General features: G+C 37.2%; 1 protein-coding gene and 1 long non-coding RNA gene across 10 annotated transcripts; one reads left to right on the forward strand and one right to left on the reverse strand.

Annotated features, from left to right (window-relative positions):
- MMADHC (metabolism of cobalamin associated D) lies at window positions 1-26,686 on the reverse strand. Of its 9 annotated transcripts, none has more exons than XR_011680453.1 (8): window positions 26,263-26,439; window positions 24,727-24,871; window positions 19,001-19,215; window positions 15,174-15,279; window positions 12,874-13,004; window positions 6,569-6,655; window positions 2,273-3,756; window positions 1-991 (listed from the first exon to the last, which is right to left on the reverse strand). XR_011680453.1 is itself a non-coding variant. In XM_071435503.1 (8 exons), the coding sequence occupies exons 2-8, from the start codon at window positions 26,269-26,271 to the stop codon at window positions 3,562-3,564; spliced, it is 888 nt and encodes a 295-aa protein (XP_071291604.1). In that variant the 5' UTR covers window positions 26,272-26,312; window positions 26,612-26,686; the 3' UTR covers window positions 1-3,561. The 9 variants fall into 9 exon arrangements, 2 of the variants coding, with proteins under 2 accessions (XP_071291604.1, XP_071291605.1); XR_011680448.1 differs by having other exon boundaries at window positions 1-1,818; window positions 2,072-3,756; XR_011680447.1 differs by having other exon boundaries at window positions 1-1,818; window positions 1,945-3,756.
- LOC139593942 (uncharacterized) lies at window positions 5,076-6,106 on the forward strand. The gene is made up of 2 exons (XR_011680454.1): window positions 5,076-5,120; window positions 5,266-6,106. It is a non-coding gene; the product is annotated as an uncharacterized lncRNA (long non-coding RNA).
- Window positions 26,687-27,044: the final 358 nt, after the last annotated feature.

A 27,044-nucleotide genomic window follows, 5' to 3' on the forward strand; every position in this document is an offset into this window, starting at 1 on the left:
TGCAGTTCTCAACTTCTTTAATCTTCTTAAGAAGGAAAAAAAAAAATAGGAATAAAATCCTTGGAGTAACAGAGATTTTATGGAGAGCAGCAGTCAGGGCTGGGCTCTGGAGTCACAGCACAAATTCCATGGCAGGAATTGGGAATGGGAACTTTGGGAACAGCTGCCAGCCCTGTCTGTGATGCAGCCAGGCCATGAAGTGCAGGTGACAGGGCCAGAGAGAGGAACTCGCTCCAGGAGCTGCTCCTAAAGCCAGGAAAGCCTTGCTGGGCCTGGCCTAGAGCCTGAGGGAGAAGCAGGAGAGCCTGGGCCAGGTCTGGAATCCATGGGGCTGGAAAACACTGGGATAACAGCAAAGGGCAAGGGAAAATCCCTGGATCCTCAGCCACACTGAGCTGGAATAAAGCCTGGATTCTCTTTGCTCCTTGAAAATGGCTCCAAGGATCAAGTTAAAATCCCTGGATTCTCACCCACACTGAGCTGGAATAAAGCCTGGATTCCTATTGCTCCATGAAAATGGCTCCAGAAGTGCCTGGGATAACAGCAAAGATCAAGTTAAAATGCCTGGATCCTCACCCAGACTGAGCTGCTGCACATTCCTGTGGAATTAAGCTTGAAGAATTCCCACTGCTCCATAAAAATGGCTCGAAAAGTGCCTGGGATAACAGCAAAGGTCGAGGTAAAATCCCTGGATCCTCACCCACACTGAGCTGCAATAAAGCCTGGATTCCCATTGCTCTGTGAAAATGGCTCCAAAGATCAAGGTCAAATCCCTGGATCCTGAGCAGACTGAGCTGCTGCACATTCCTGTGAAATAAAGCCTGAAAGGTTCCCACTGCTCCATAAAAAAGGGTCCCAAACTGTTATCCCAGGATAACAATAAAGGTTGAGGTAAAATCCCTGGATCCTGAGCCACACTGAGCTGCTGCACATTCCCATTGAATAAAGCCTGAAGGATTCCCACTGCTCCATAAAAATGGCCCCACACTGCCTGGGATAACAGCAAAGGTCGAGGTAAAATCCCTGGATCCTCACCCACACTGAGCTGGAATAAAGCCTGGATTCCCATTGCTCCTTGAAAATGGCTCCAAAGATCAAGTTCAAATCCCTGGATCCTGAGCCACACTGAGCTGCTGCACATTCCCATGGAATAAAGCCTGAAGGATTCCACTGCTCCATAAAAAGGGTCCCAAACTTTCTGGGATAACACCAAAGATCAAGTTAAAATCCCTGGATCCTGAGCCACACTGAGCTGCTGCACATTCCTGTGAAATAAAGCCTGAAGGATTCCCACTGCTCCAGGAAACATGGGTCCTAAACTGTTATCCCAGGATAACAATAAAGATCAAGTTCAAATCCCTGGATCCTCACCCAGACTGAGCTGGAATAAAGCCTGGATTCTCATTGCTCTGTGAAAATGGCTCCAAAAGTGCCTGGGATAACAGCAAAGGTTGAGGTAAAATCCCTGGATCCTCAGCCACACTGAGCTGCTGCACATTCCCATGGAATAAAGCCTGAAGGATTCCCACTGCTCCATGAAAATGGCTCCCAAACTGTTATCCCAGGATAACACCAAATATCAAGTTAAAATCCCTGGATCCCCACCCAGACTGAGCTGCTGCACATTCCTGTGGAATTAAGCTTGAAGAATTCCCACTGCTTCATAAAAATGGCTCGAAAAGTGCCTGGGATAACAGCAAAGGTCGAGGTAAAATCCCTGGATCCTCACCCACACTGAGCTGGAATAAAGCCTGGATTCCCATTGCTCTGTGAAAATGGCTCCAAAGATCAAGTTCAAATCCCTGGATCCTGAGCAGACTGAGCTGCTGCACATTCCCATGGAATTAGGCCTGAAGGATTCCCACTGCTCCATAAAAAGGGTCCCAAACTGTTATCCCAGGATAACAATAAAGATCAAGTTAAAATCCCTGGATCCTCACCCACACTGAGCTGCTGCACATTCCCATGGAATAAAGCCTGAAGGATTCCCACTGCTCCATAAAAAGGGTCCCAAACTGTTATCCCAGGATAACACCAAAGATCAAGTTAAACTCCCTGGATCCTCAGCCACACTGAGCTGCTGCACATTCCCATGGAATTAAGCTTGAAGGATTCCCACTGTTCCATAAAAATGGCTCCCAAACTGTTATCCCAGGATAACAATAAAGATCAAGTTAAACTCCCTGGATCCTGAGCCAGACTGAGCTGCTGCACATTCCCATGGAATAAAGCCTGAAGGATTCCACTGCTCCATAAAATGGCCCCACACTGCCTGGGATGGGATCCAAATCTCCTTTATTGCTTCAGCCCCTGAGCCAAAGTGCAAGGCACTGAAATTCCAGGGGTTTCAGGAGCCTTGGAATTCCTGCCCTGCTGCTCCCACCATTGACTGAGTGTTTTTGTAAGAGCTGGGGAGCCTGGAACCTTCCTGTTGAAACATCTCTAATTGCAATAACTGATCCTAACTAATTTCCAAATTCCAGAGGCAAATCTAAATTGCATCCAAGTCCAGGAAAACAGTGATGAGATCCAAGCATTGCCCCATTATCTCTCTTTTTTTCTTCTTGTATTTAATGACCTAAGAAAGTTACAAAAGCAACTTCAAATTACATTTAGGTATATAAACTAATTAAATATATTTAGCTAATACTGAGAAAATAAATCCCAAGCACCATGAAGACAAAAAACAGTAAGAGATGAGTAATTCCAGGGTAATTAAGTACTTTTTATGGAGTCTCTGGATGAGTTGGAGACCACTGGAAGTTGACCTCATTCTCATTTTCCAACAGCAAATGAGTGATTAGCCCAGATTTTATTAAGTTCTGTATTCTGGGAGAACAATTTTATGACTCATTCCATTTTTTTTTTTTTTTTTTTGCCAGTTCCTAATTTCAGGAATGGCAGATTTGTTGGGAATTTCAGTGGCATTTTCAGAGGATTCTGAGCACTACATCAAGCAGTGCAAGAACTGCTGAGGTAAGAGAAGATGGAGAATTTCAAAAGGCAACGATCCCTCCTCTGATTCTCACCGCTGTCCATCCACATTCCTCAGCAGTTATTTCACTGCTTGATGTAAGAGAAGATGGAGAATTTCAAAAGGAAACGATCCCTCCTGTGATTCTCAACACTGTCCATCCCTATTCCTCAGCAGTTATTTCACTGCTGATGTAAGAGAAGATGGAGAATTTCAAAAGGAAGTGATCCCTCCTCCGATTCTCAACGCTGTCCATCCATATTCCAAAGCCACACGTGGTGAACACACATTCCCAAAAGCCTAGAAATAAAATACCAGCTACTTTTATTCTCTAAGAACACTTGGAAGTGAGCAAGCCCTGGCCATACCGAGGGAGGATCAGCCAAGAACTCCATCCCAAGATGGGGCAGGAGGCTGAGGGAGCTCAGCAGCCACTGAGCCTCCTCATGACGGGGCTGAGGGAGCTCAGCAGCCACTGAGCCTCCTCATGACGGGGCTGAGGGAGCTCAGCAGCCACTGAGCCTCCTCATGACGGGGCTGAGGGAGCTCAGCAGCCACTGAGCCTCCTCATGACGGGGCTGTCGGGCTCAGCAGCCACTGAGCCTCCTCATGACGGGGCTGTCGGGCTCAGCATTGGTGAAGATGCTGCCCACGAGCACGTGGGTGCCCCACAGGTGGTGCCGGATCACTTTGCAGCAGCCCAGGTCGTCCACGGCAAAGCCCAAGTGCCGGTAGCGCTCGTCGGTCTCCAGCAGGGGGCGGTTGCTGTAAGGCCCGAAAAACTGAAGGAAAAGAAGAAGAAATCCAAGGTTTTCCACAAGGGTTTCAGGTTCTGAGGGGTGGGTGAAAGGTGAGCTTGAGTTCAGGTGCGGGGAGGAGTTTTAGGTGTGGAGTTTTGAAAGGTTTTCCCTTCAAATCCCAGTCCCAGCCTCAGCTTTGGGAGGAGTTAAGGGCAGAGCCCTGCCGGAAACGGGACATGGACTAAGGAGAGAAACTTCCTAGGAAACTGCAAAAATTCACAACTCCACTAAATAAATTAATTCATTCAAAAATGAACAACTCCATTAAATAAATTAATTCATTCAAAAATGAACAACTCCACTAAATAAATGAATTCATTCAAAAATTCACAACTCCACTAAATAAATGAACTCAATTCATTCAAAAATGAACAACTCCATTAAATAAATTAACTCATTCAAAAATTAACAACTCCACTAAATAAATTAATTCATTCAAAAATTCACAACTCCACTAAATAAATTAATTAATTCAAAAATGAACAACTCCATTAAATAAATGAATTAATTCAAAAATGAACAACTCCATTAAATAAATTAATTAATTCAAAAATTAACAACTCCACTAAATAAATTAACTCATTCAAAAATGAACAACTCCATTAAATAAATGAATTAATTCAAAAATGAACAACTCCACTAAATAAATGAATTCATTCAAAAATTAACAACTCCACTAAATAAATGAACTCAATTAATTCAAAAATGAACAACTCCATTAAATAAATGAATTCATTCAAAAATGAACAACTCCACTAAATAAATGAACTCAATTAATTCAAAAATGAACAGCTCAACTTTGCAGTAACACCCTAAAGAAAGTTGGTTAGAGGAGCAAAAATGCGATTGAGTTGCAAACAGGTATTTAAGTTAAACTGGTATTTAAGTATTTCAATTAAACTGGTATTTAAGTATTTAAATTAAACTGGTATTTAAGTTACAAACAGGTATTTAAATGAAAGTGGTATTTAAGTATTTAAACTGATATTTAAGTTGCAGACAGGTAGTTAAATGAAATTGATATTTAAATGAAACTGATATTTAAGTTGCAAGCAGGTATTTAAATGAAACTGATATTTAAATGAAACTGATATTTAAATGAAACTGATATTTACGTTGCAGACAGGTATTTAAATTAAACTAGTATTTAAGTTCTTTAATTGAATTTGTATGTAAGTTTTTAAATTGAACTGGTATTTAAGTTTTTAAATGAAACTGGTATCTAAGTTTTTAAATTGAACTGGTATATAGGTTTTTAAATGGTATTTAAGTTTTTAAATTGAACTGGTATTTAAGTTTTTAAATTGAACTGGTATATAGGTTTTTAAACTGAACTGGTTATATAAGTTTTTAAATTGAACTGGTATTTAAGTTTTTAAATTGAACTGGTATATAGGTTTTTAAATTGAACTGGTATCTAAGTTTTTAAATTAAACAGGTATCTAAGTTTTTAAATTGAACTGGTATATAGGTTTTTAAATGGTATTTAAGTTTTTAAATTGAACTGGTATTTAAGTTTTTAAATTGAACTGGTATTTAAGTTTTTAAATTGAACTGGTATTTAAGTTTTTAAATTGAACTGGTGTTTAAGTTTTTAAATTGAACTGGTATTTAAGTTTTTAAATTAAACAGGTATCTAAGTTTTTAAATGAAACTGGTAATTAACTTTTTAAATTAAACTGGTATTTAACTTTTAAAATTGAACTGGCATTTAAGCTGCACACAGATATTTCAGTTCTTTATCTCAGGATGAAGCTTCTGACTTAAACCCCAGCCTGATTCAGGGCCAGGATGTTGCTGCTGGAGTCTGAAGACCAAACCCCACTCCCATCAATCCCCAATTCTTTCAGGACATGGAATTCTGGGCAGCTTCTCCCCCCCTGGCCTGTAAAACCCCCCTTCCATCAATCCCCAATTCTCTCAGGACAGGGAATTCTGGGCAGCTTCTCCACCCCTGGCCTGTAAAACCCCACTCCCATCAATCCCCAATTCTCTCAGGACAGGGAATTCTGGGCAGCTTCTCCCCCCCTGGCCTGTAAAACCCCACTCCCATCAATCCCCAATTCTCTCAGGACAGGGAATTCTGGGCAGCTTCTCCCCCCCTGGCCTGTAAAACCCCACTCCCATCAATCCCCAATTCTCTCAGGACAGGGAATTCTGGGCAGCTTCTCCCCCCCTGGCCTGTAAAACCCCACTCCCATCAATCCCCAATTCTTTCAGGACAGGGAATTCTGGGCAGCTTCTCCCCCCCTGGCCTGTAAAACCCCCCTTCCATCAATCCCCAATTCTTTCAGGACAGGGAATTCTGGGCAGCTTCTCCCCCCCTGGCCTGCCTGTTCTGCCTTGCACACACGCCCTGGTTGCCTCTGTTGGCACAATAAATCTCTGCTTTTTGGAGTGTTTTTAAATCAACCCCACTAAGCCCAGCTTTTCCACCATCCCCTTGAGCTCTGATACGGTTTTAGCAGAGCTCAGACTAAAGCTCATCTGCCACTGAAAGCTCCCAGTGTTGCCCAGGAACAAAAAGTTCCTTTTTTGGGGACAAAGGGATCATTAAGAGGTGCAAAATGAGGTTTTTTAAAGCCTTCACCTGCACAGGGTTCCCAAGTCACCTGGGCACAGCAGAAAGTGCCCAAGGGATTTGGGGCATAAAACTTCTCCAGTTCCCTAAAATCCAATTTCATTTCCTGGCAATGCTGGCCCTGCCCTCACAGCTGACACATCCTCATTTATTCAGGGAATTAGCCTGAAAATGTTGGATTTAATCCCAATTTTACTGCAAGAAAGAACTTACTGCCAGTCCTGAGGATGGATCAATGAAATCAGCCCAGTAGCCCTCAGCAGAAATTGCATAGCAGATTTCCTTGGCACCATTGATGAACTGCAAGGGAAAAAATGGGAAAAGAAAGGCATCAAATGAGGTTATCACACAAAATGGATTATTTCTAACTTTACTTGTTATAAATAAAATTATTTATTTGCTGCCAGTTGTAAAAATTGGATTTTCTCTGCAATTAGTACCCTAAAAAGCTCAAGGTTCCAAATTTAGAAAAATATGATTTATGCAGCTTCAGTCCCTTACAGGTCCAAAATAAGGGAAATTTACCTTTTATAGCAAATTCTGTGTTAGTTCAAAATGAGGGAATTTTACCCTTGACAGGAAATTCTGTGTTAGTTCAAAATGAGGGAATTTTCCCCTTTACAGTAAATTCTGTGTTAGTTCAAAATAAGGAAAATTTATCCTTTTCAATACAAAATGAGGGAATTTTCCCCTTTAAAGTAAATTCTGTGTTAGTTCAAAATAAGGGAATTTTATCCTTTACAGTAAATTCTGTGTTAGTTTAAAATAAGGGAATTTTACCCTTTAGAGTAAATTCTGTGTTAGTTCAAACTAAGGAAATTTTACCCTTTTCAATAGAAAATGAGGGAATTTTACCCTTTAAAGTAAATTCTGTGTTAATTCAAAATAAGGAAAATTTATCCTTTACAGTAAATTCTGTGTTAGCTCAAAATAAGGAAAATTTATCCTTTTCAATACAAAATGAGGGAATTTTACCCTATACAGTAAATTCTGTGTTAGTTCAAAATGAGGGAATTTTCCCCTTTACAGTAAATTCTGTGTGAGTTCAAAATAAGGAAAATTTATCCTTAACATTACAAAATGAGGGAATTTTATCCTTGACAGTAAATTCTGTGTTAGTTTAAAATAAGGGAATTTTACCCTTTACAGTAAATTCTGTGTGAGTTCAAAATAAGGAAAATTTGTCCTTTACATTACAAAATGAGAGAATTTTACCCTTTAAAGTAAATTCTGTGTTAGTTCAAAATAAGGAAAATTTATCCTTTACATTACAAAATGAGGGAATTTTATCCTTGACAGTAAATTCTGTGTTAGTTTAAAATGAGAGAATTTTACCCTTGACAGGAACTTCTGTATCAGTTCAAAATAAGGAAAATTTATCCTTTACATTACAAAATGAGGGAATTTTACCCTATATAGTAAATTCTGCATTAGTTTAAAATGAGGGAATTTTACCCTTTACAGTAAATTCTGTGTTAGTTCAAAATAAGGAAAATTTATCCTTTTCAATACAAAATGAGGGAATTTTCCCCTTTACAGTAAATTCTGTGTTAGTTCAAAATAAGGAAAATTTATCCTTTTCAATACAAAATGAGGGAATTTTACCCTTTACAGTAAATTCTATGTTAGTTTAAAATAAGGGAATTTTACCCTTTACAGTAAATTCTGTATTAGTTCAAAATAAGGAAAATTTATCCTTTACAGTAAATTCTGTATTAGTTCAAAATAAGGAAAATTTATCCTTTACAATACAAAATGAGGGAATTTTTACCATTGACAGGAAATTTTGTATTAGTTCAAAATGAGGGAATTTTCCCCTTTACAGTAAATTCTGTGTTAGTTCAAAATAAGGAAAATTTATCCTTAACATTACAAAATGAGGAAATTTTATCCTTTAAAGTAAATTCTGTGTTAGTTTAAAATTAGAGAATTTTACCCTTTAAAGTAAATTCTGTGTTAGTTCAAAATAAGGGAATTGTACCCTTATTTCAAATGAATATTAATAAGGGAAATCTACAGTACATTCTGTGTTAGTTCAAAATAAGGAAAATTTATACTTTACAGCAAATTCTGTGTTAGTTCAAAATGAAGGAATTTTACCCTTTACAGTAAATTCTGTATTAGTTCAAAATGAAGGAATTTTACCCTTTACAGTAAATTCTGTATTAGTTCAAAATGAAGGAATTTTACCCTTTACAGTAAATTCTGTATTAGTTCAAAATGAAGGAATTTTACCCTTTACAGTAAATTCTGTATTAGTTCAAAATGAAGGAATTTTACCCTTTGCAGTAAATTCTGTATTAGTTAAAAATGAGGGAAATTTGACAACAAATTCAGTATTAATTCAAAAGAAGAAAATTTACTAGGAGAGAAATTTTTAACTTAGTAAAAATAAAAATTAAGAGAATTTAAAGTAAATTCTGTATTAGTTTAAAATGAAAGAAATTTCCCCTTTACAATAAATTCTGTATTAGTTCAAAATGAGGGAATTTTACCCTTTAAAGTAAATTCTGTGTTAGTTCAAAATAAGGAAAATTTATCCTTAACATTACAAAATGAGGGAATTTTATCCTTGACAGTAAATTCTGTGTTAGTTTAAAATAAGGGAATTTTAGCCTTTACAGTAAATTCTGTGTTAGTTCAAAATAAGGAAAATTTATCCTTTTCAATACAAAATGAGGGAATTTTACCCTTTACAGTAAATTCTGTATTAGTTTAAAATGAAAGAAATTTCCCCTTTACAATAAATTCTGTATTAATTCAAAATAAGGGAATTTTACCCTTATTTCAAATGAATATTAATAAGGGAAATCTACAGTACATTCTGTGTTAGTTCAAAATAAGGAAAATTTATACTTTACAGCAAATTCTGTGTTAGTTCAAAATGAAGGAATTTTACCCTTTACAGTAAATTCTGTATTAGTTCAAAATGAGGGAAATTTGACAACAAATTCAGTATTAATTCAAAAGAAGAAAATTTACTAAGAGAGAAATTTTCAATTTAGTAAAAATAAAGAGAATTTAAAGTAAATTCTGTATTAGTTCAAAATAAGGCAAATTTCCCCCAGTAAATTCTGTATTTTGAAGGTTGATGGCTCTGATGATTAATTATGTCCAAATTGTAAATTAAATTCCAAATATCACAATTTTAGGCACAACACTTCTGATCTAGGATCTCTTCTGGTCCCTCAGAGTGAGTTTAATAAATATTTGAGCTGGATTAATTTCAGGCATAAATATGATTTATTTCCAGATGAAATGCTGGGTTTGGGGATATTTTACAAAGAACAGGCAGAAATGTTCTTTTTTTGAGGTGCTAAGGGCAGTGAACAGCGACACTTGGTGGGGAAATGGTGAAATGGTGGAAAATGGGAAATAAAGGGATTTTCAGAGCCCTCTAGAGGTAAAAGAACAAGACAAAGTTAAGATGAAAAAACACAAGTGAAATTCGGGGTTAAAAGAATTAAAAACATTCATTAAAGTGGAAAAAAAACCCAGAGAAATTGGTGTGTTTTACATATTTTCACATTTTTGAAATTCGGGGTTAAAAGAATTAAAAACATTCATTAAAGTGGAAAAAGCCCCAGAGAAATTGGTGTTTTTTACATATTTTCACATTTTTACATTTTTGAAATCCGGGGTTAAAAGAATTAAAAACATTCATTAAAGTGGAAAAAGCCCCAGAGAAATTGGTGTTTTTTACATATTTTCACATTTTTACATTTTTGAAATCCGGGGTTAAAAGAATTAAAAACATTCATTAAAGTGGAAAAAAACCCCAGAGAAATTGATGATTTTTACATTTTTGACCAGCAAAAAGTGCAGTGGAATCTTAATTAAATGAAGTAAACAGTAAATGATAATTAATAATGAAGAACTATAAAGAAGTGTATTATAAATAATATTAAAGATAAAAATGTAATCGATTATATTACATTTAATAATGTAATAGAGGTCTAGATTATATATAGATCTATATTATATAGATCTCTATATATACAGAATATAGATCTATATGTATCTCTATATATAGAATAAGGATCTATATTATATATCTCTATATATAAAATATAGATCTGTATTATATATATATAGAATATGGATCTAAACTATACATATATCTCTCTATATAAAATATGGATCGATAATATATATATATAAAATGAATCTATATTGTATATACCTCTATATATAGAATATGGACCTAAATTATATGCACCTCTCTCTCTATATATAATATAGATCTATATTATATCTATCTATATATATAGAATGTGGATCTATGTTATATATATCTCTATATATTGAATATGGATCTAAATTATAAATATCTCTCTATATATATATCAAATATGGATCTATATTATATATAGCTCTCTATAAATAGAATATGGATCTAAATTATATCTCTCTATATATAGAATGTGGATCTATATTATATATGCATGTCTCTATATATAGAATATGGATCTAAATTATATATATATATATCTCTATATATAAAATATGGAGCTATATTATATATCTCTATCTATATAATACAAATCCATATTATATCTATCTATATATAGAGAATATAGCTCTATATTATATATCTATCTATATAATATAGATCTATATTATATCTATCTATATACATAGAGAATATGGATCTATATTATATCTATCTATCTATATTATATCTATCTATATTCTACCTATCTATATATAGAATATGGAGCTATATTATATATACCTCTGTATATATAAAATATGGATCTATATTATATACATGTATCTATATAATATAGATCTCTATTATATCTATCTATATATATATATCGAATATGGAGCTATATTATATCTCTATATGTATATATCGAATATGGATCTATATTATATACCTCTCTATATATATCGAATATGGATCTATATTATATCTCTCTCTATATATATTGAATATCGATCTATATTATATATCTATATATCGAATATGGAGCTACATTATATCTCTCTCTATATATATCGAATATGGACCTATATTATATATCTCTCTATATATATAAAATATGGATCTATATTATATCTCTCTCTATATATATTGAATATGGAGCTATATTATATATCTCTCTATATATATATCAAATATGGAGCTATATTATATCTCTCCCTATATATATCAAATATGGAGCTATATTATATCTCTATATATATCAAATATGGAGCTATATTATATCTCTCTATATATATCAAATATGGAGCTATATTATATCTATATCAAATATGGATCTATATTATATCTCTCTCTATATATATCGAATATGGATCTATATTATATCTCTCTCTATATATATCGAATATGGAGCTATATTATATATCTCTCTATATATCGAATATGGAGCTATATTATATATCTCTCTCTATCTCTCAGGACTGCAATAGGATTTGAAGTGGGGCTGGTTAGTGAATGAGCTGACATTTTCCAGGAGCATCTCCCTCTCCTCCTCCACCTCCTGGCTCCACACGCTCATGTCGTGCTGGCTCTTCTGGGTGATGGTGTATGGATCTATATTATATCTCTCTCTATATATATCGAATATGGAGCTATATTATATATCTCTATATATATCGAATATGGATCTATATTATATCTCTATATGTATATATCGAATATGGATCTATATTATATACCTCTCTATATATATCGAATATGGAGCTATATTATATATCTCTCTATATATATCAAATATGGAGCTATATTATAGCTCTATATATATCGATTATGGATCTATATTATATATCTCTCTATATATCGAATATGGATCTATCCTATATCTATCTCTCAGGACTGCAATAGGATTTGAAGTGGGGCTGGTTAGTGAATGAGCTGACATTTTCCAGGAGCATCTCCCTCTCCTCCTCCACCTCCTGGCTCCACACGCTCATGTCGTGCTGGCTCTTCTGGGTGACGGTGTATGGATCTATATTATATCTCTCTATATATATATCGAATACGGAGCTATATTATATATCTCTCTATATATATCAAAAATGGATCTATATTATATCTCTCTATATATATCGAATACGGAGCTATATTATATATCTCTATATATATATCAAATATGGATCTATATTATATCTCTCTACATATATCAAATATGGAGCTATATTATATCTCTATATATATATATCAAATATGGATCTATATTATATCTCTCTATATATATCAAATATGGATCTATATTATATCTCTCTCTATATATATCAAATATGGAGCTATATTATATCTCTCTCTATATATATCAAATATGGAGCTATATTATATCTCTATATATATCAAATATGGAGCTATATTATATATCTCTCTCTATATATATCGAATATGGAGCTATATTATATCTCTATATATATATTGAATATGGATCTATATTATATCTCTATATGTATATATCAAATATGGAGCTATATTATATCTCTCTCTATCTCTCAGGACTGCAATAGGATTTGAAGTGGGGTTGGTTAGTGAATGAGCTGACATTTTCCAGGAGCATCTCCCTCTCCTCCTCCACCTCCTGGCTCCACACGCTCATGTCGTGCTGGCTCCTCTGGGTGACGGTGAGCACAGTCAGGCGCTTGGGCCTCACCTCCGGGAACAGCGACTGGAAATCTGAACGTGGGGAAAAGCAGAGTTGGTCCTGCCCTGCCATGGCAGCCTGGCCTCCCACCCACAGCAACACCGCAGGCACATCTCCCTTCTTAAATTGCTTAATTTCATTTGGTTCATTTTCATTTTTTAGTGATTATAATAATTTTTATAGAATAAATATAGTTCTATTTATATATAAAAATATATGTGTATATTTTAATGTATATTTTAATTATATTTTAATTTTAATATTTTCTATTTAATATATATAAATACATAAATATTTCTATATTAAAATATACACACATATTTATATTACTTATATAAACATCTACTTCTATACTTTATATATTAAATTACAGCGATTTAAATCTCAAATTGTATATTAAGTTTATAATTTATATATAATTTTTATATATTTTATACATAATATATATATTAAATTATATAAAAATATTTCTAATTTATATATTAAATTATATAAATATATTTTTATTATTATTAATTTAAAATTATTATTTATTTTTATTATTTTTACTTTTTATTTGATTAAATCATTCCCATTTCCTCTCCAATTTTGTTATTATTTTTACTTTTTATTTAATTAAATTGTTCCCATTTCCTCTCCTATTTTGTTATTATTTTTACTTTTTATTTAATTAAATTGTTCCCATTTCCTCTCCTATTTTGTTATTATTTTTTCTTTTTATTTAATTAAATTGTTCCCATTTCATCTCCTATTTTGTTATTATTTTTACTTTTTATTTAATTAAATCGTTCCCATTTCCTCTCCTATTCTGTTATTATTTTTACTTTTTATTTAATTAAATCGTTCCCATTTCATCTCCTATTTTGTCAGTATTTTTACTTTTTATTTAATTAAATCGTTCCCATTTCCTCTCCTATTTTGTTATTATTTTTTCTTTTTATTTAATTAAATTGTTCCCATTTCATCTCCTATTTAGTTATTATTTTTTCTTTTTATTTAATTAAATTGTTCCCATTTCCTCTCCTATTCTGTTATTATTTTTTCTTTTTATTTAATTAAATTGTTCCCATTTCATCTCCTATTTAGTTATTGTTTCTTTTTATATAATTAAATTATTCCCATTTCATCTCCTATTCTGTTATTATTTTTACTTTTTATTTAATTAAATTGTTCCCATTTCCTCTCCTATTCTGTTATTATTTTTACTTTTTATTTAATTAAATTGTTCCCATTTCCTCTCCTATTCTGTTATTATTTTTACTTTCTATTTAATTAAGTTGTTCCCATTTCATCTCCTATTCTGTTACTATTTTTACTTTTTATTTAATTAAATTATTCCCATTTCATCTCCTATTTTGTTATTATTTTTTCTTTTTATATAATTAAATGGCTCCCATTTAACTAAATATAATTTAATAATTAATTAAATTTCATTAAATACACTCAAGCAGTTTCAGATGATTTGCACTTCACAATTTTCATATTCGATATTGAAATAATAATATTATTAACAATATTGAGAGTTACTAAAGTTATTTCAAATCTGCAAAGATATTAAATGGTTCCCATTTAATTTTGGTCATTTCCTTCCAAATAAATGAAAACCAGAAATTCAGTGCTTGCAGAAATTTCCTGATTCCCATTTGTTTTGTTTAGCAATTCCAAAGGAATTTATAACTGGATTTTGGGTAAGGAATTAACTCCAGAATTTCCCAGTAAAACAACAACTCAAATTAACATTTTAAATGAAATATTGGATATTGTCAACAGCAAAGCTTTGGTTTCCATTCTACTCTGTTTTATTCCCATTTAATTTCTGTCATTTCCTTCCTGAATAAGTTAAAACCACAAATTCAGAAGTTTCCTGATTCCCATTTGTTTTGTTCAGCAATTCCAAAGGATTTGATAACTGGATTTTGGGTAAGGAATTAACTCCAGAATTTCCCTGGCACTAAAACAATTAAAAATTACATTTAAATGAAATATTAAATATTATCAATACCAAATATTTTTTAATTAATTTTAAATTAAAATTATTAAATTAAATAACGCCAACAGCACTTGGTTTCCATTCTATCCAAGGGATTTTGGTACTGATTAATTCTGAATTAATTTTCTATGCCACAATCTGTGGTAGAGCATGGCCATTCACTGGTTTTACATAGAAAAGTTGAATTTCTTGACTGGAAATCCAAATGAACCTTTTCTCAGCAGCTCAGGACAGGCTTGCACTGCACATTCCACCTTGGCATTTTCAAAGTAGGTCTCAGCATTATTGATCTGCTGCTTCTGGGGAGCATCAGAACCCTAAAAAACCAGAAAAATTCCAATTTTCACTGTTAATATCCAACAGGAATAACTCTGTGCATCAAAATAGGGTTTAGTGATCAGATACACTCGAGCAGCTCCAGGTGATTTGCACTGGCACCTCACACTTTTCATATTAAATATTGAAATAATGATATTATTAACAATATTGAATGTTACTAGAAGTTATTTAAAATCTGAAAAGATAGAAAAAGATAGAGAATTTTTAGAACTAAACATTGCCTAAACTCAGCAAAATACAAAATACTGAAGGAAAATTGCAATTTTACTGGGTGGATTCATAATGATGAATCATTGTGAGATTGGGGGATTTCTGGGTGAATTCCAGGATTTTTGGAACTAAACATTGCCCAAACTTTGCAAATCCAGATCCATGAAATAAAATACTGAAGGAAAATTCCAATTTTACAGGGTGGATTCATACAGATGAATCTGCAACACTGCCAGAATCCTCTCATAATGAGAGATTAGAAATTGGGGAATTTCTGGGTGAATTCCAGGATTTTTGGAACTAAATATTGCCCAAGCTTTGCAAATCCAGATCCATGAAATAAAATACTGAAAGAAATTTCAATTTTACAATGATGAGTCTCTCATTATGAGATTGGGGGATTTCTGAGTCAATTCCATGGTTTTTAGAACTAAACATTGCCCAACCTTTGCAAATCCAGATCCACTCAAAGAAATCCTGAAGGAAAATTCCAATTTTACTGGGTGGATTCATACAGAGGAATCATTGTGAGATTGGGGGATTTCTGGGTGAATTCCAGGATTTTTGGAACTAATCATTGCCCAAGCTTTGCAAATCCAGATCCACTCAAAGAAATCCTGAAGGAAAATTCCAATTTTACAGGGTGGATTCATAATGATGAATCATTGTGAGATTGGGGGATTTCTGGGTGAATTCCAGGATTTTTAGAGCTAAACATTACCCAAACTTTGCAAATCCAGATCCATGAAATAAAATACTGAAAGAAATTTCAATTTTATAATGATGAGTCTCTCATTATGAGGTTGAGGGATTCCTCTGTGAATTCCATGGTTTTTAGAACTAAACATTGCCCAAACTTTGCAAATCCAGATCCATGAACTAAAATACTGAAGGAAAATTCCAATTTTACTGGGTGGATTCCTACAGATCAATCTGCAACACTGCCAGAATCCTCTCATAATGAGAGATTAGAAATTGGGGAATTTCTGGGTGAATTCCAGGATTTTTAGAACTAAACATTGCCCAAGCTTTGCAAATCCAGATCCATGAAATAAAATACTGAAAGAAATTTCAATTTTACAATGATGAGTCTCTCATTATGAGATTGGGGGATTTCTGAGTCAATTCCATGGTTTTTAGAACTAAACATTGCCCAACCTTTGCAAATCCAGATCCACTCAAAGAAATCCTGAAGGAAAATTCCAATTTTACTGGGTGGATTCATACAGAGGAATCATTGTGAGATTGGGGGATTTCTGGGTGAATTCCAGGATTTTTGGAACTAAACATTGCCCAAACTTTGCAAATCCAGATCCATGAAATAAAATACTGAAGGAAAATTCCAATTTTACAATGATGAGTCTCTCATTATGAGGTTGAGGGATTTCTCTGTGAATTCCATGGTTTTTAGAACTAAACATTGCCCAAGCTTTGCAAATCCAGATCCACTCAATAAAATCCTGAAGGAAAATTCCAATTTTACTGGGTGGATTCATACAGAGGAATCTGCAACACTGCCAGAATCCTCTCATAATGAGAGATTAGAAATTGGGGGATTTCTGGGTGAATTCCAGGATTTTTAGAACTAAACATTGCCCAAGCTTTGCAAATCCAGATCCACTCAAAGAAATCCTGAAGGAAAATTCCAATTTTACTGGGTGGATTCATGCAGATGAATCATTGTGAGATTGGGGGATTTCTGGGTGAATTCCAGGATTTTTAGAACTAAACATTGCCCTAGCTTTGCAAATCCATATCCATGAAATAAAATCCTGAAGGAAAATTCCAATTTTACTGGGTGGATTCATAATGATGAATCATTGTGAGATTGGGGGATTTCTGGGTGAATTCCAGGATTTTTGGAACTAAACATTGCCCAAGCTTTGTAAATCCAGATCCACGAAATAAAATCCTGAAGGAAAATTCCAATTTTACTGGGTGGATTCATAATGATGAATCATTGTGAGATTGGGGGATTTCTGGGTGAATTCCATGGTTTTTAGAACTAAACATTGCCCAAGCTTTGTAAATCCAGATCCATGAAATAAAATACTGAAGGAAAATTCCAATTTTACTGGGTGTGCTCATACAGATGAATCTGCAACACTGCCAGAATCCTCTCATAATGAGAGATTAGAAATTGGGGGATTTCTGGGTGAATTCCATGGTTTTTAGAACTAAATATTGCCCAAGCTTTGCAAATCCAGATCCATGAACTAAAATACTGAGAGACATTTCAATTTTACAGGGTAAAAGTGGTGAGACTTGGCCAACAGCAGGTTTGGGGACTGAAATCTTCCCATTAATCACTCCTAAAATGCTGCTTCAAAACAGCCTGAAATCTTTTTCTCCTAAAAAAGAACCACCTTGAGGCAGTTTCTTGTGGCAGAAAATAGTGCAGAAAAATCCTTTTTGAGGAAGAAGAGAGTTGTGCTTGTTCCACATGCAGGGGGTTGCTAGGGAAGGAAGGGGAAAGGGGAAAGGGGGAAAGGGGAAAAGGGGGAAAGGGGAAAGGAAAGGGGGAAAGGGGGAAAGGGAAAGGGGGAAAGGGGAAAGGGGAAAAGGGAAAGGGGAAAGGGAAAGGGGGAAAGGGAAAGGGGAAAAGGGAAAGGGGAAAAGGGAAAGGGGAAAAGGGAAAGGGGAAAAGGGAAAGGGGAAAAGGGAAAGGGGAAAAGGGAAAGGGGAAAAGGGAAAGGGGAAAGGGGAAAAGGGAAAGGGGAAAAGGGAAAGGGGAAAAGGGAAAGGGGAAAAGGGAAAGGGGAAAAGGGAAAGGGGAAAAGGGAAAGGGGAAAAGGGAAAGGGGAAAAGGGAAAGGGGAAAGGGGAAAGGGGAAAAGGGAAAGGGGAAAAGGGAAAGGGGAAAAGGGAAAGGGGAAAAGGGGAAAAGGGAAAGGGGAAAGGGGAAAAGGGAAAGGGAAAGGGGAAAGGGGAAGGGAAAAGGGAAAGGAAAGGGGAAAGGGAGGGAAAGGGGGGGAAAGGGAGGGAAAGGGAGGAAGGAAAGGAGAGAAAGGGAGGAAAGGGAGGGAAGGAAAGGAAGGGAAGGAAGGGAAGGAAAGGAAAGAAAGGAAAGGAAAGAAAGGAAAGGAAAGAAAGGAAAGGAAAGAAAGGAAGGCTCTGACTCCATGCTCTCTAAGGCTTATTTATAACTTTAAGATCCTATATTACATTAAAGAATGCTGCACTAAACTACACTAAAGAATACAGAAAGGCTACTTACAGAAGGCTAAAACAATGAAACTCAGCTCTTTCCAGAGCCTCAATACAGCTTGGCCCTGACTGACCATTCAGACAAAACAATTCACATGAAACCATCACCTGTGGGTAAACAATGTCCAACCACATTCCAAAGCAGCACAACCCAGGAGAAGCAAATAATGATAACCCAGACCAGCACTGTTCTCCTTTTCCTCTGGGGCTTCTCAGCTCCCCAGGAGCATCCCCTGGGCGAAGGGATGGGTCAGGGAATGCCCACACCAGGGGCTGCTCTCACCTGGAACTCGCTGATGCACTGGGCCATGACAAACTCGTGCCTGTCGCCGGCCGAGGGCTCGGCCAGGAGGTCGGGCAGGCTGGGGGCGGGCCGGGCTCTCTGGGGGGCGGTGCCGTGCAGGTGGCAGCCGAAGCCCATGTGCCCCGGCAGCTGGAAGCGCTGGTCCTGCGGCCCAAAGGGACCCATCAGCTCGTCCGGCCACACCGTCCTGGGAGCTGCAGGGGAGGGGAGAGAGGTCAGGGGACACAGAGACGGCAGGGAAACACAGAGACAGCAGGGAAACACAAAGAGAGCAGGGAAACCTAAAAGATAGCAGGGAAACCTAAAAGATAGCAGGGAAACCACAAAGAGAGCAGGGAAACCACAAAGAGAGCAGGGAAACCACAAAGAGAGCAGGGAAACCTAAAAGATAGCAGGGAAACACAAAGAGAGCAGGGAAAACCCAAAGAGAGCAGGGAAACACAAAGAGAGCAGGGAAAACCCAAAGAGAGCAGGGAAACCACAGAGATAGCAGGGAAACCTAAAAGACAGCAGGGAAACCTAAAAGACAGCAGGGAAACACAAAGAGAGCAGGGGAACCTAAAAGAGAGCAGGGAAACCACAAAGAGAGCAGGGAAACCACAAAGAGAGCAGGGAAACCTAAAAGAGAGCAGGGAAACCTAAAAGCAGCCAGGGAATCTCAAAAGCGGCCAGGGAATCCCAAAAGCGGCCGGGAAACCCCAAAGATAGCAGGGAATCCCAAAGATAGCAGGGAAACCTAAAAGACAGCAGGGAAACCCCAAAGATAGCAGGGAAACCTAAAAGACAGCAGGGAAACCCCAAAGACAGCAGGGAAACCTAAAGCGGCCAGGAAACCCCAAAGACAACAAGGAAACCTAAAAGCAGCCAGGAAACCCAAAAGCGGCCAGGGAATCCCAAAAGCGGCCACGGAACCCCAAAGAGAGCAGGGAAACACAAAGAGAGCAGGGAAACCTAAAAGAGAGCAGGGAAATCCCAAAGATAGCAGGGAAACCACAAAGAGAGCAGGGAAACACAAAGAGAGCAGGGAAACACAAAGAGAGCAGGGAAACCTAAAAGAGAGCAGGGAAATCCCAAAGATGGCAGGGAAACCACAAAGAGAGCAGGGAAACCTTAAAAGCAGCTGGGAAATCCCAAAAGTGGCTGCGAAACCCCAAATGCAGCTGGGAAACCCCAAAGACAGCAGGGAAACCCAAAAGCAACCAGGGAAACCCAAAAGCAACCAGGGAACCCCAAAAGCGGCCAGGGAACCCCAAAAGCGGCCAGGGAACCCCAAAAGCGGCTGGGAAACCACAAAGACAGCAGGGAAACCCCAAAGACGGCAGGGAAACCCCAAAGAGAGCAGGGAAACCCCAAAGAGAGCAGGGAAACCACAAAGAGAGCAGGGAAACCCCAAAGAGAGCAGGGAAACCCCAAAGAGAGCAGGGAAACCCCAAAGAGAGCAGGGAAACCCAAAAGCGGCCAGGAAACCCCAAAGACAGCAGGGAAACCCCAAAAGCGGCCAGGGAATTGCAAAGACAGAAGGAAATCCCCAAACTAGTCAGGAAACCCCAAAAACCAGCTGGGAAATCCCAAACCAGGAGGGAAACCCAAAAAACAGTCAGGAAATCACAAAAATGGTCAGGAAATCCCCAAAATGGCCAGGAAACCCCAAAGCCAGCAGGGAAACCCAAAAGCGGCCAGGAAACCCCAAAAGGGAATCCCAAAAATGGCCAGGAAACCCCAAAACCAGCCAGGAAACCCAAAACCGGTCAGGGGAACCCAAAAACCAGCAGGGAAATCCCCAAGACAGCAGGAAATCCCAAAGACGGTCAGGGGAATCCCAAAGATGGCCAGGGAAGCCCTAAAACAGGCAGGAAATCCCAAAGCAGTCAGGAAACCCCAAAAATGGCCAGGAAACCCCAAAAATGGCCAGGAAACCCCAAAGCCAGCAGGGAAATCCCAAGAAACGGTCAGGGAATCCCAAGAACCAGTCAGGGAATCCCAAAACCAGAAGGAAAATCCCAAAAGCAGCCAGGAAATCCCAAAGACAGCAGGAAACCCCAAAGCAGCTGGGAAATCCCAAAAGCGGCCAGGGAATTGCAAAGACAGAAGGAAATCCCAAAAGTGGTCAGGAAATCCCAAAAATCAGTTGGGAAACCCCAAAAGCAGCAGGGAAACCCAAAGGACAGTCAGGAAATCCCCAGAGTGGCCACGAAACCCCAAAAATGGCCAGGAAACCTCAAAACCAGCAGGGAAATCCCAAGAACCGGTCAGGGAATCCCAAAACCAGCAGGAAAATCCCAAAAATGGCTGGGAAATCCCAAAGACAGCAGGGAAACCCAAAAGCAGCTGGGAAATCCCAAACGCGGCCAGGAAATCCCAAAAGCGGCCAGGGAATCCCAAGAAACGGTCAGGGAATCCCAAAACCAGCAGGAAAATCCCCAAAGCAGCCAGGAAATCTCAAAGACAGCAGGGAATCCCAAAAGCAGCCAGGGAATCCCAAAAGCGGCCAGGAAACCCCAAAGCCAGCAGGGAAATCTCAAGAACCGGTCAGGGAATCCCAAAACCAGCAGGAAAATCCCCAAGACAGCAGGGAATCCCAAAAGCAGCCAGGAAATCCCAAAAGGGAATCCCAAAAATGGCCAGGAAACCCCAAAAACCAGCAGGGAAATCCCAAAAATGGTCAGGAAACCCCAAAGCAGTCAGGAAACCCCAAAGCCAGCAGGGAAATCCTCAAGACAGCAGGAAATCCCAAAGATGGTCAGGGGAATCCCAAAGCAGTCAGGAAACCCAAAAATGGCCAGGAAACCCCAAAGCCAGCAGGGAAATCCCAAGAAATGGTCAGGGAATCCCAAAACCAGCAGGAAAATCCCCAAAATGGCCAGGAAATCCCAAAGACAGCAGGGAATCCCAAAATCGGCCAGGAAATCCCAAAAGGGAATCCCAAAAAGGGCCAGGAAACCCCAAAAATGGTCATGAAATCCCAAAACCAGTCAGGAAACCCCAAAACCAGCAGGGAAACCCAAGGGAAAAAGGAGGATTTGATGAGAAACATCAGCAACGCACCAGACAAAAATCCCAATTCCAAACTGGGATTTCAAGGGAATAAATTGGAGTTTTCTGCTTAAATTTGCTTTTTTTCTTTTTTCTAAATGTGCTTTTTCTTCTTCAATTTCCCTTTTTTCCCTACACAGTCAGAAATCCCCACCTCCAAATCTGGATTTTAAGGGAGCAAATTCAAATTTTCTTTTTCTTCTTCAATTTGCTTTTCTTTCTATCAAATCAAATTCTGATTTCAATGGAATAAATTTGCTTTTTTTTCTTTTTTCTAATTTTCTTTTTCTTCTCAAATTTGCTTTTCTTTCTCTCAAACCAAATTCTGATTTCAAGGGAATAAATTTGCTTTTTCTTTCTAAATGTGCTTTTTTTTTCTTAAATTTGCTTTTTCTTCAGAAATTAGATTTTTTTGCTTCTACCAAGTCAAAAATCCCACCTCCAAATTTGGATTTTAAGGGAGCAAATTTTTTTTTCTCCTTCAATTTACTTTTCTTTTCTATCAAACCAAATTCACATTTCAAGGGAATAAATTTGCTTTTTTTTCTAAATATGCTGTTCTATTTTCTTAAAGTTGCTTTTTCTTCAGAAATTGCATTTTTTTTTTCTTCTACCAAGTCAAAAACCCCACCTCCAAATTTGGATTTTAAGGGAGCAAATTTTCTTTTTCTTCTTCAATTTGATTTTATTTCTATCAAATCAAATTCATATTTCAGTGGAATAAATTTGCTTTTTCTTTTTTCTAATTTTCTTTTTCTTCTTCAATTTGCTTTTCTTTTCTATCAAATCAAATTCACATTTCAAGGGAATAAATTTACTTTTTTTTTCCTAAATGTGTTTTTTTTCTTAAATTTCCTTTTTCTTCAGAAATTGCATTTTTTTATCTTCTACCCAGTCAAAAACCCCACCTCCAAATTTGCCTTTTAAGGGAGCAAATTTGCTTTTTCTTCTTCAATTTGCTTTTCTTTTCTATCAAACCAAATTCTGATTTCAAGGCAATAAATTTGCTTTTTTTTTCCTAAATCTGCTTTTTTTTCCTAAATTTGCTTTTTCTTCAGAAATTGGATTTTTTTGCTTCTACCAAGTCAAAAACCCCACCTCCAAATTTGGATTTTAAGGGAGCAAATTTCCTTTTTCTTCTTCAATTTGGTTTTCTATTCTATCAAATCAAATTCATATTTCAAGGGAATAAATTTGCTTTTTTCTTTTTTCTAAATGTGCTTTTTCTTCTTAAATTTCCCTTTTTTCTTCTACACAGTCAAAAATCCCAGCTCCAAATTTGCCTTTTAAGGGAGCAAAATTGCTTTTTCTTCTTCAATTTGCTTTTCTTTCTATCAAATCAAATTCATATTTCAATGGAATAAATTTGCTTTTTCTTTTTTCTAATTTTCTTTTTCTTCTTCAATTTGCTTTTCTTTTCTATCAAATCAAATTCTGATTTCAAGGCAATAAATTTGCTTTTTCTTTCTAAATGTGCTTTTTTTTCCCTAATTTTGCTTTTTCTTCATAAATTTGATTTTTTTTTCTTCTACACAGTCAAAAATCCCACCTCCAAATTTGCCTTTTAAGGGAGCAAATTTTCTTTTTCTCCTTCAATTTGCTTTTCTTTTCTATCAAACCAAATTCTGATTTCAAGGGAATAAATTTGCTTTTTCTTTCTAAATGTGCTTTTTTTTCTTAAATTTGCTTTTTCTTCAGAAATTGGATTTTTTTGCTTCTACCAAGTCAAAAATCCCACCTCCAAATTTGCCTTTTAAGGGAGCAAATTTTCTTTTTCTTCTTCAATTTGCTTTTCTTTCTATCAAATCAAATTCATATTTCAATGGAATAAATTTGCTTTTTCTTTCTAAATTTGCTTTTTCTTCTTCTATTTGCCTTTTTTCCTCTACACAGTCAAAAATCCACCTCCAAATTTGCCTTTTAAGGGAGCAAAATTGCTTTTTCTTCTTCAATTTGCTTTTCTTTTCTATCAAACCAAATTCACATTTCAAGGGAATAAATCTGCTTTTTTTTCCTAAATCTGCTTTTTTCTTAAATTTCCTTTTTCTTCAGAAATTAGATTTTTTTTTTTCTTCTACACAGTCAAAAACCCCACCTCCAAATTTGGATTTTAAGGGAGCAAATTTTCTTTTTCTCCTTCAATTTGCTTTTCTTTTCTCTCAAACCAAATTCACATTTCAAGGGAATAAATTTGCCTTTTAAGGGAGCAAATTTTCTACTTCAATTTGCTTTTCTTTTCTACCAAACCAAATTCACATTTCAAGGCAATAAATTTCCTTTTTTTTCCTAAATCTGCTTTTTTTCCTTCAATTTCCTTTTTCTTCAGAAATTGCATTTTTTTTTCTTCTACCCAGTCAAAAATCCCACCTCCAAATTTGCCTTTTAAGGGAGCAAATTTGCTTTTTCTTCTTAAATTTGCTTTTCTTTTCTATCAAATCAAATTCTGATTTCAAGGGAATAAATTTGCTTTTTTCTTTTTTCTAATTTGCTTTTTCTTCTTCAATTTGCTTTTCTCTCAAACCAAATTCACATTTCAAGGCAATAAATTTGCTTTTTTTTCCTAAATCTGCTTTTTTTTCTTAAATTTGCTTTTTCTTCAGAAATTGGATTTTTTTTCCTTCTCCCAAGTGAAAATCCCAGGTGCAAATGGGGATTTCCAGGGTTTTCCTTACATAAATCAGGAGGTGCAGCAGCCACGTGAGGCTCATCTGAGCCCGAGGATCCTGCAGTGGAAAAAGCTTTGGCATTCCCCACTCTCCTGAGCAAGGAATAAAAGCCTGGCAGGTAGGTGACCAACCTTGCTCTGGTACAGAGCACCTGAGGAGAGAAAAAACAAATTAAATAATAATTTCATAATAAAATAAAAAAATTATTTCATAATAAAAATCCAAAGAATCGTTTAAACGCAGCTCTGCGAGTCGCAAGAAAAATCTTCAATAATGATCTTGAAATTTGAATTATGGCCAGCTGTGACATCAAACTGTAGAAATATTTTATTGTTAGTTTTACATTTTATTGAGTGTTAATTAAAGGCCTCTCACGCAGAAAAAGCCCTAAAAATTGAAAATTTAAATTAAATTATGGCTAGGGATTGTCTCCGTGATTATCTCCTGGAAAACACAAATCCCACCTGGCACACGGTGGGTGTTTTTTGGAAAATTCAACTTTTCAGATAAAGAATCACAATTCTTTTGAGAAAATAACATAAAAGGATGTTCCTCAAGTGCTGCAGCTTTGATTGTATAAAAATTTATGCAATTTTCCATCAAAAGAGGCACTTTCAGCAGCCATTTCCTTTTAAAAGGAGAGAATAAGTGGTGCTATTTGGATGTTTAATATAAAAATTGTATTTAAAGCATTAGGACCTAAGGCAGTAGAAGGTTTTTCATCCAGCACTTCTGTGTAAATATAAAATAATTTCTACCAAATTATAACAACTCAAATGCTTCAAGACACATTTAATTTATGACTTAAATCAATTATTTACAGTTCAAGCCTGGAGCAGTCTCCTTCTAAAAGAGCTTTAAAAGGTTCCTGTAGCACAACAAAAATCGGATTCCACTCAAATCTTTTTTCTTTATCATGGCAAATCGCTCTTAAAATCAATTTCTGCATGATGATGATGCTGTAAACAGATGTAAACAATTACAGCCAACGTGTAATTAGCAGAAAAGAGAATTTCTCCTTATTATCAGCCTCACTTAGCACGGAGATGTCACTAATTACAGCTCGCTCATGCAAATATTTACACACCTGGCATTAGCCAAGAAGCAGCAGCCAGGGAGGGAATGAATTATTCATGTCCCCACGGCGGGAGCAATAAAAACAATCAATAAAAGGTGTTTTATGCTCCAGCCTTTTGAGTGCTCCAAAACACGGAACTCCTCCGTGCCTGAGCCCAGGGTGACAGAAAAAATGGATTTAATCCTTAATTAGTTTATTATTCCTGGGATTTTCAAACTGGAGGAGGGCTGGATTGGGATTTCAGGGAGAAATTCTTCCATCGGAGGGTGCTGAGGTTCTGCAGCTGCCTCTGAACAAGTGTCCAAGCCTTGGAGCACGCTGCAAGTTGTCCCTGCCCACAGCACGGAGTCGGAATTAAAGGATTTTGAAGGTTTTTTTTCCCACCCAAACCTGTTTGTAACTCCATTTAATCCTCAATTCCGCCGTTCCCGGGATATCCGCAAGGCCTGGCGTCACTCACTCACATTGGCCATGGCAGACGCTCCTCTCCCCGCGCTGACAGGCCCGGACACCCCTGCAAAAGAGAAGGGAAGAGGGCAGAGAACTCTCTCGTTTCCAGGGAACGAGGAAAAGGAAGGGAAAGGAAGAGGAAAGAGAAAAAGGAAAGGCAAAAGAAAGCGCTGAACTCCTCAGCCCCGGAGCCCCCTCACACCCCGCACGACCTCCCAGCGTTCCAGGAGCGGCACTGCCGCGGAAAGGCAGCAACAGCTGACGGGAAGGAAGCAGGAAACGGGAAAATGGGAGAAGGAAACGGGAAAAGGGAGAAGGAAGCGGGAAAAGAGGAAAAGAAAAGGAGCCCCCGGCCCCCCTCACCTCTTCCTGCAAAATGGCGGCGCCCACCCGCCCCCGCCGCGCCCTCGCCGCGCGCCCCCAGGCCGAGCCAGCCGATGCGCCGACACCTCGATGGGCGCGGCGCGGCACCGCGCGGAATCCGCCGCTCGGCGTTCGGTTGCTCAGGGCTGCGGGAGGGGCGGTAGAGGCCGTGAGAGGGAGGCGGCGATGGCGGCGGGGCTGGCGGGGTCGGGGAAGCTCCCGTGGGAGCGACGGGGCCGGGGTCGGTGGTGGCGGCGCCGGAATCGGTGGTGACGGGGCTGGGGTGTCCCCTCGGTGCTCCCAAGGCGGTGTTGCCCCGTGTGAGGGGCGCAGAAGAGCGGCCGTGGGTGCTGTTCCCGTGCGGGGCACCAGGGGGCAGTCACGGAGCGTCAGCCGCCCTCATCGCCGGGGATGAGGGAAAATGAGGAAAAAA

The sequence above is a fragment of the Agelaius tricolor genome, unplaced genomic scaffold (genome assembly GCF_023055355.1).
Source record: "Agelaius tricolor isolate 1412-34295 unplaced genomic scaffold, bAgeTri1.0.p SCAF_10, whole genome shotgun sequence".
In the NCBI taxonomy this organism is placed as follows: domain Eukaryota; kingdom Metazoa; phylum Chordata; class Aves; order Passeriformes; family Icteridae; genus Agelaius; species Agelaius tricolor.

What these genes read in the sequence shown, in the direction of transcription:
- MMADHC (XM_071435503.1), bottom strand. An exon ending in TCCTGAGCTGCTGAGAAAAG is followed by an intron (nt 13,005 to 15,173) that starts GTTCATTTGGAT and finishes CCCCACGTTCAG; the next exon opens with ATTTCCAGTCGCTGTTCCCG. An exon ending in ATCCATCCTCAGGACTGGCA is followed by an intron (nt 3,757 to 6,568) that starts GTAAGTTCTTTC and finishes CTTTTCCTTCAG; the next exon opens with TTTTTCGGGCCTTACAGCAA.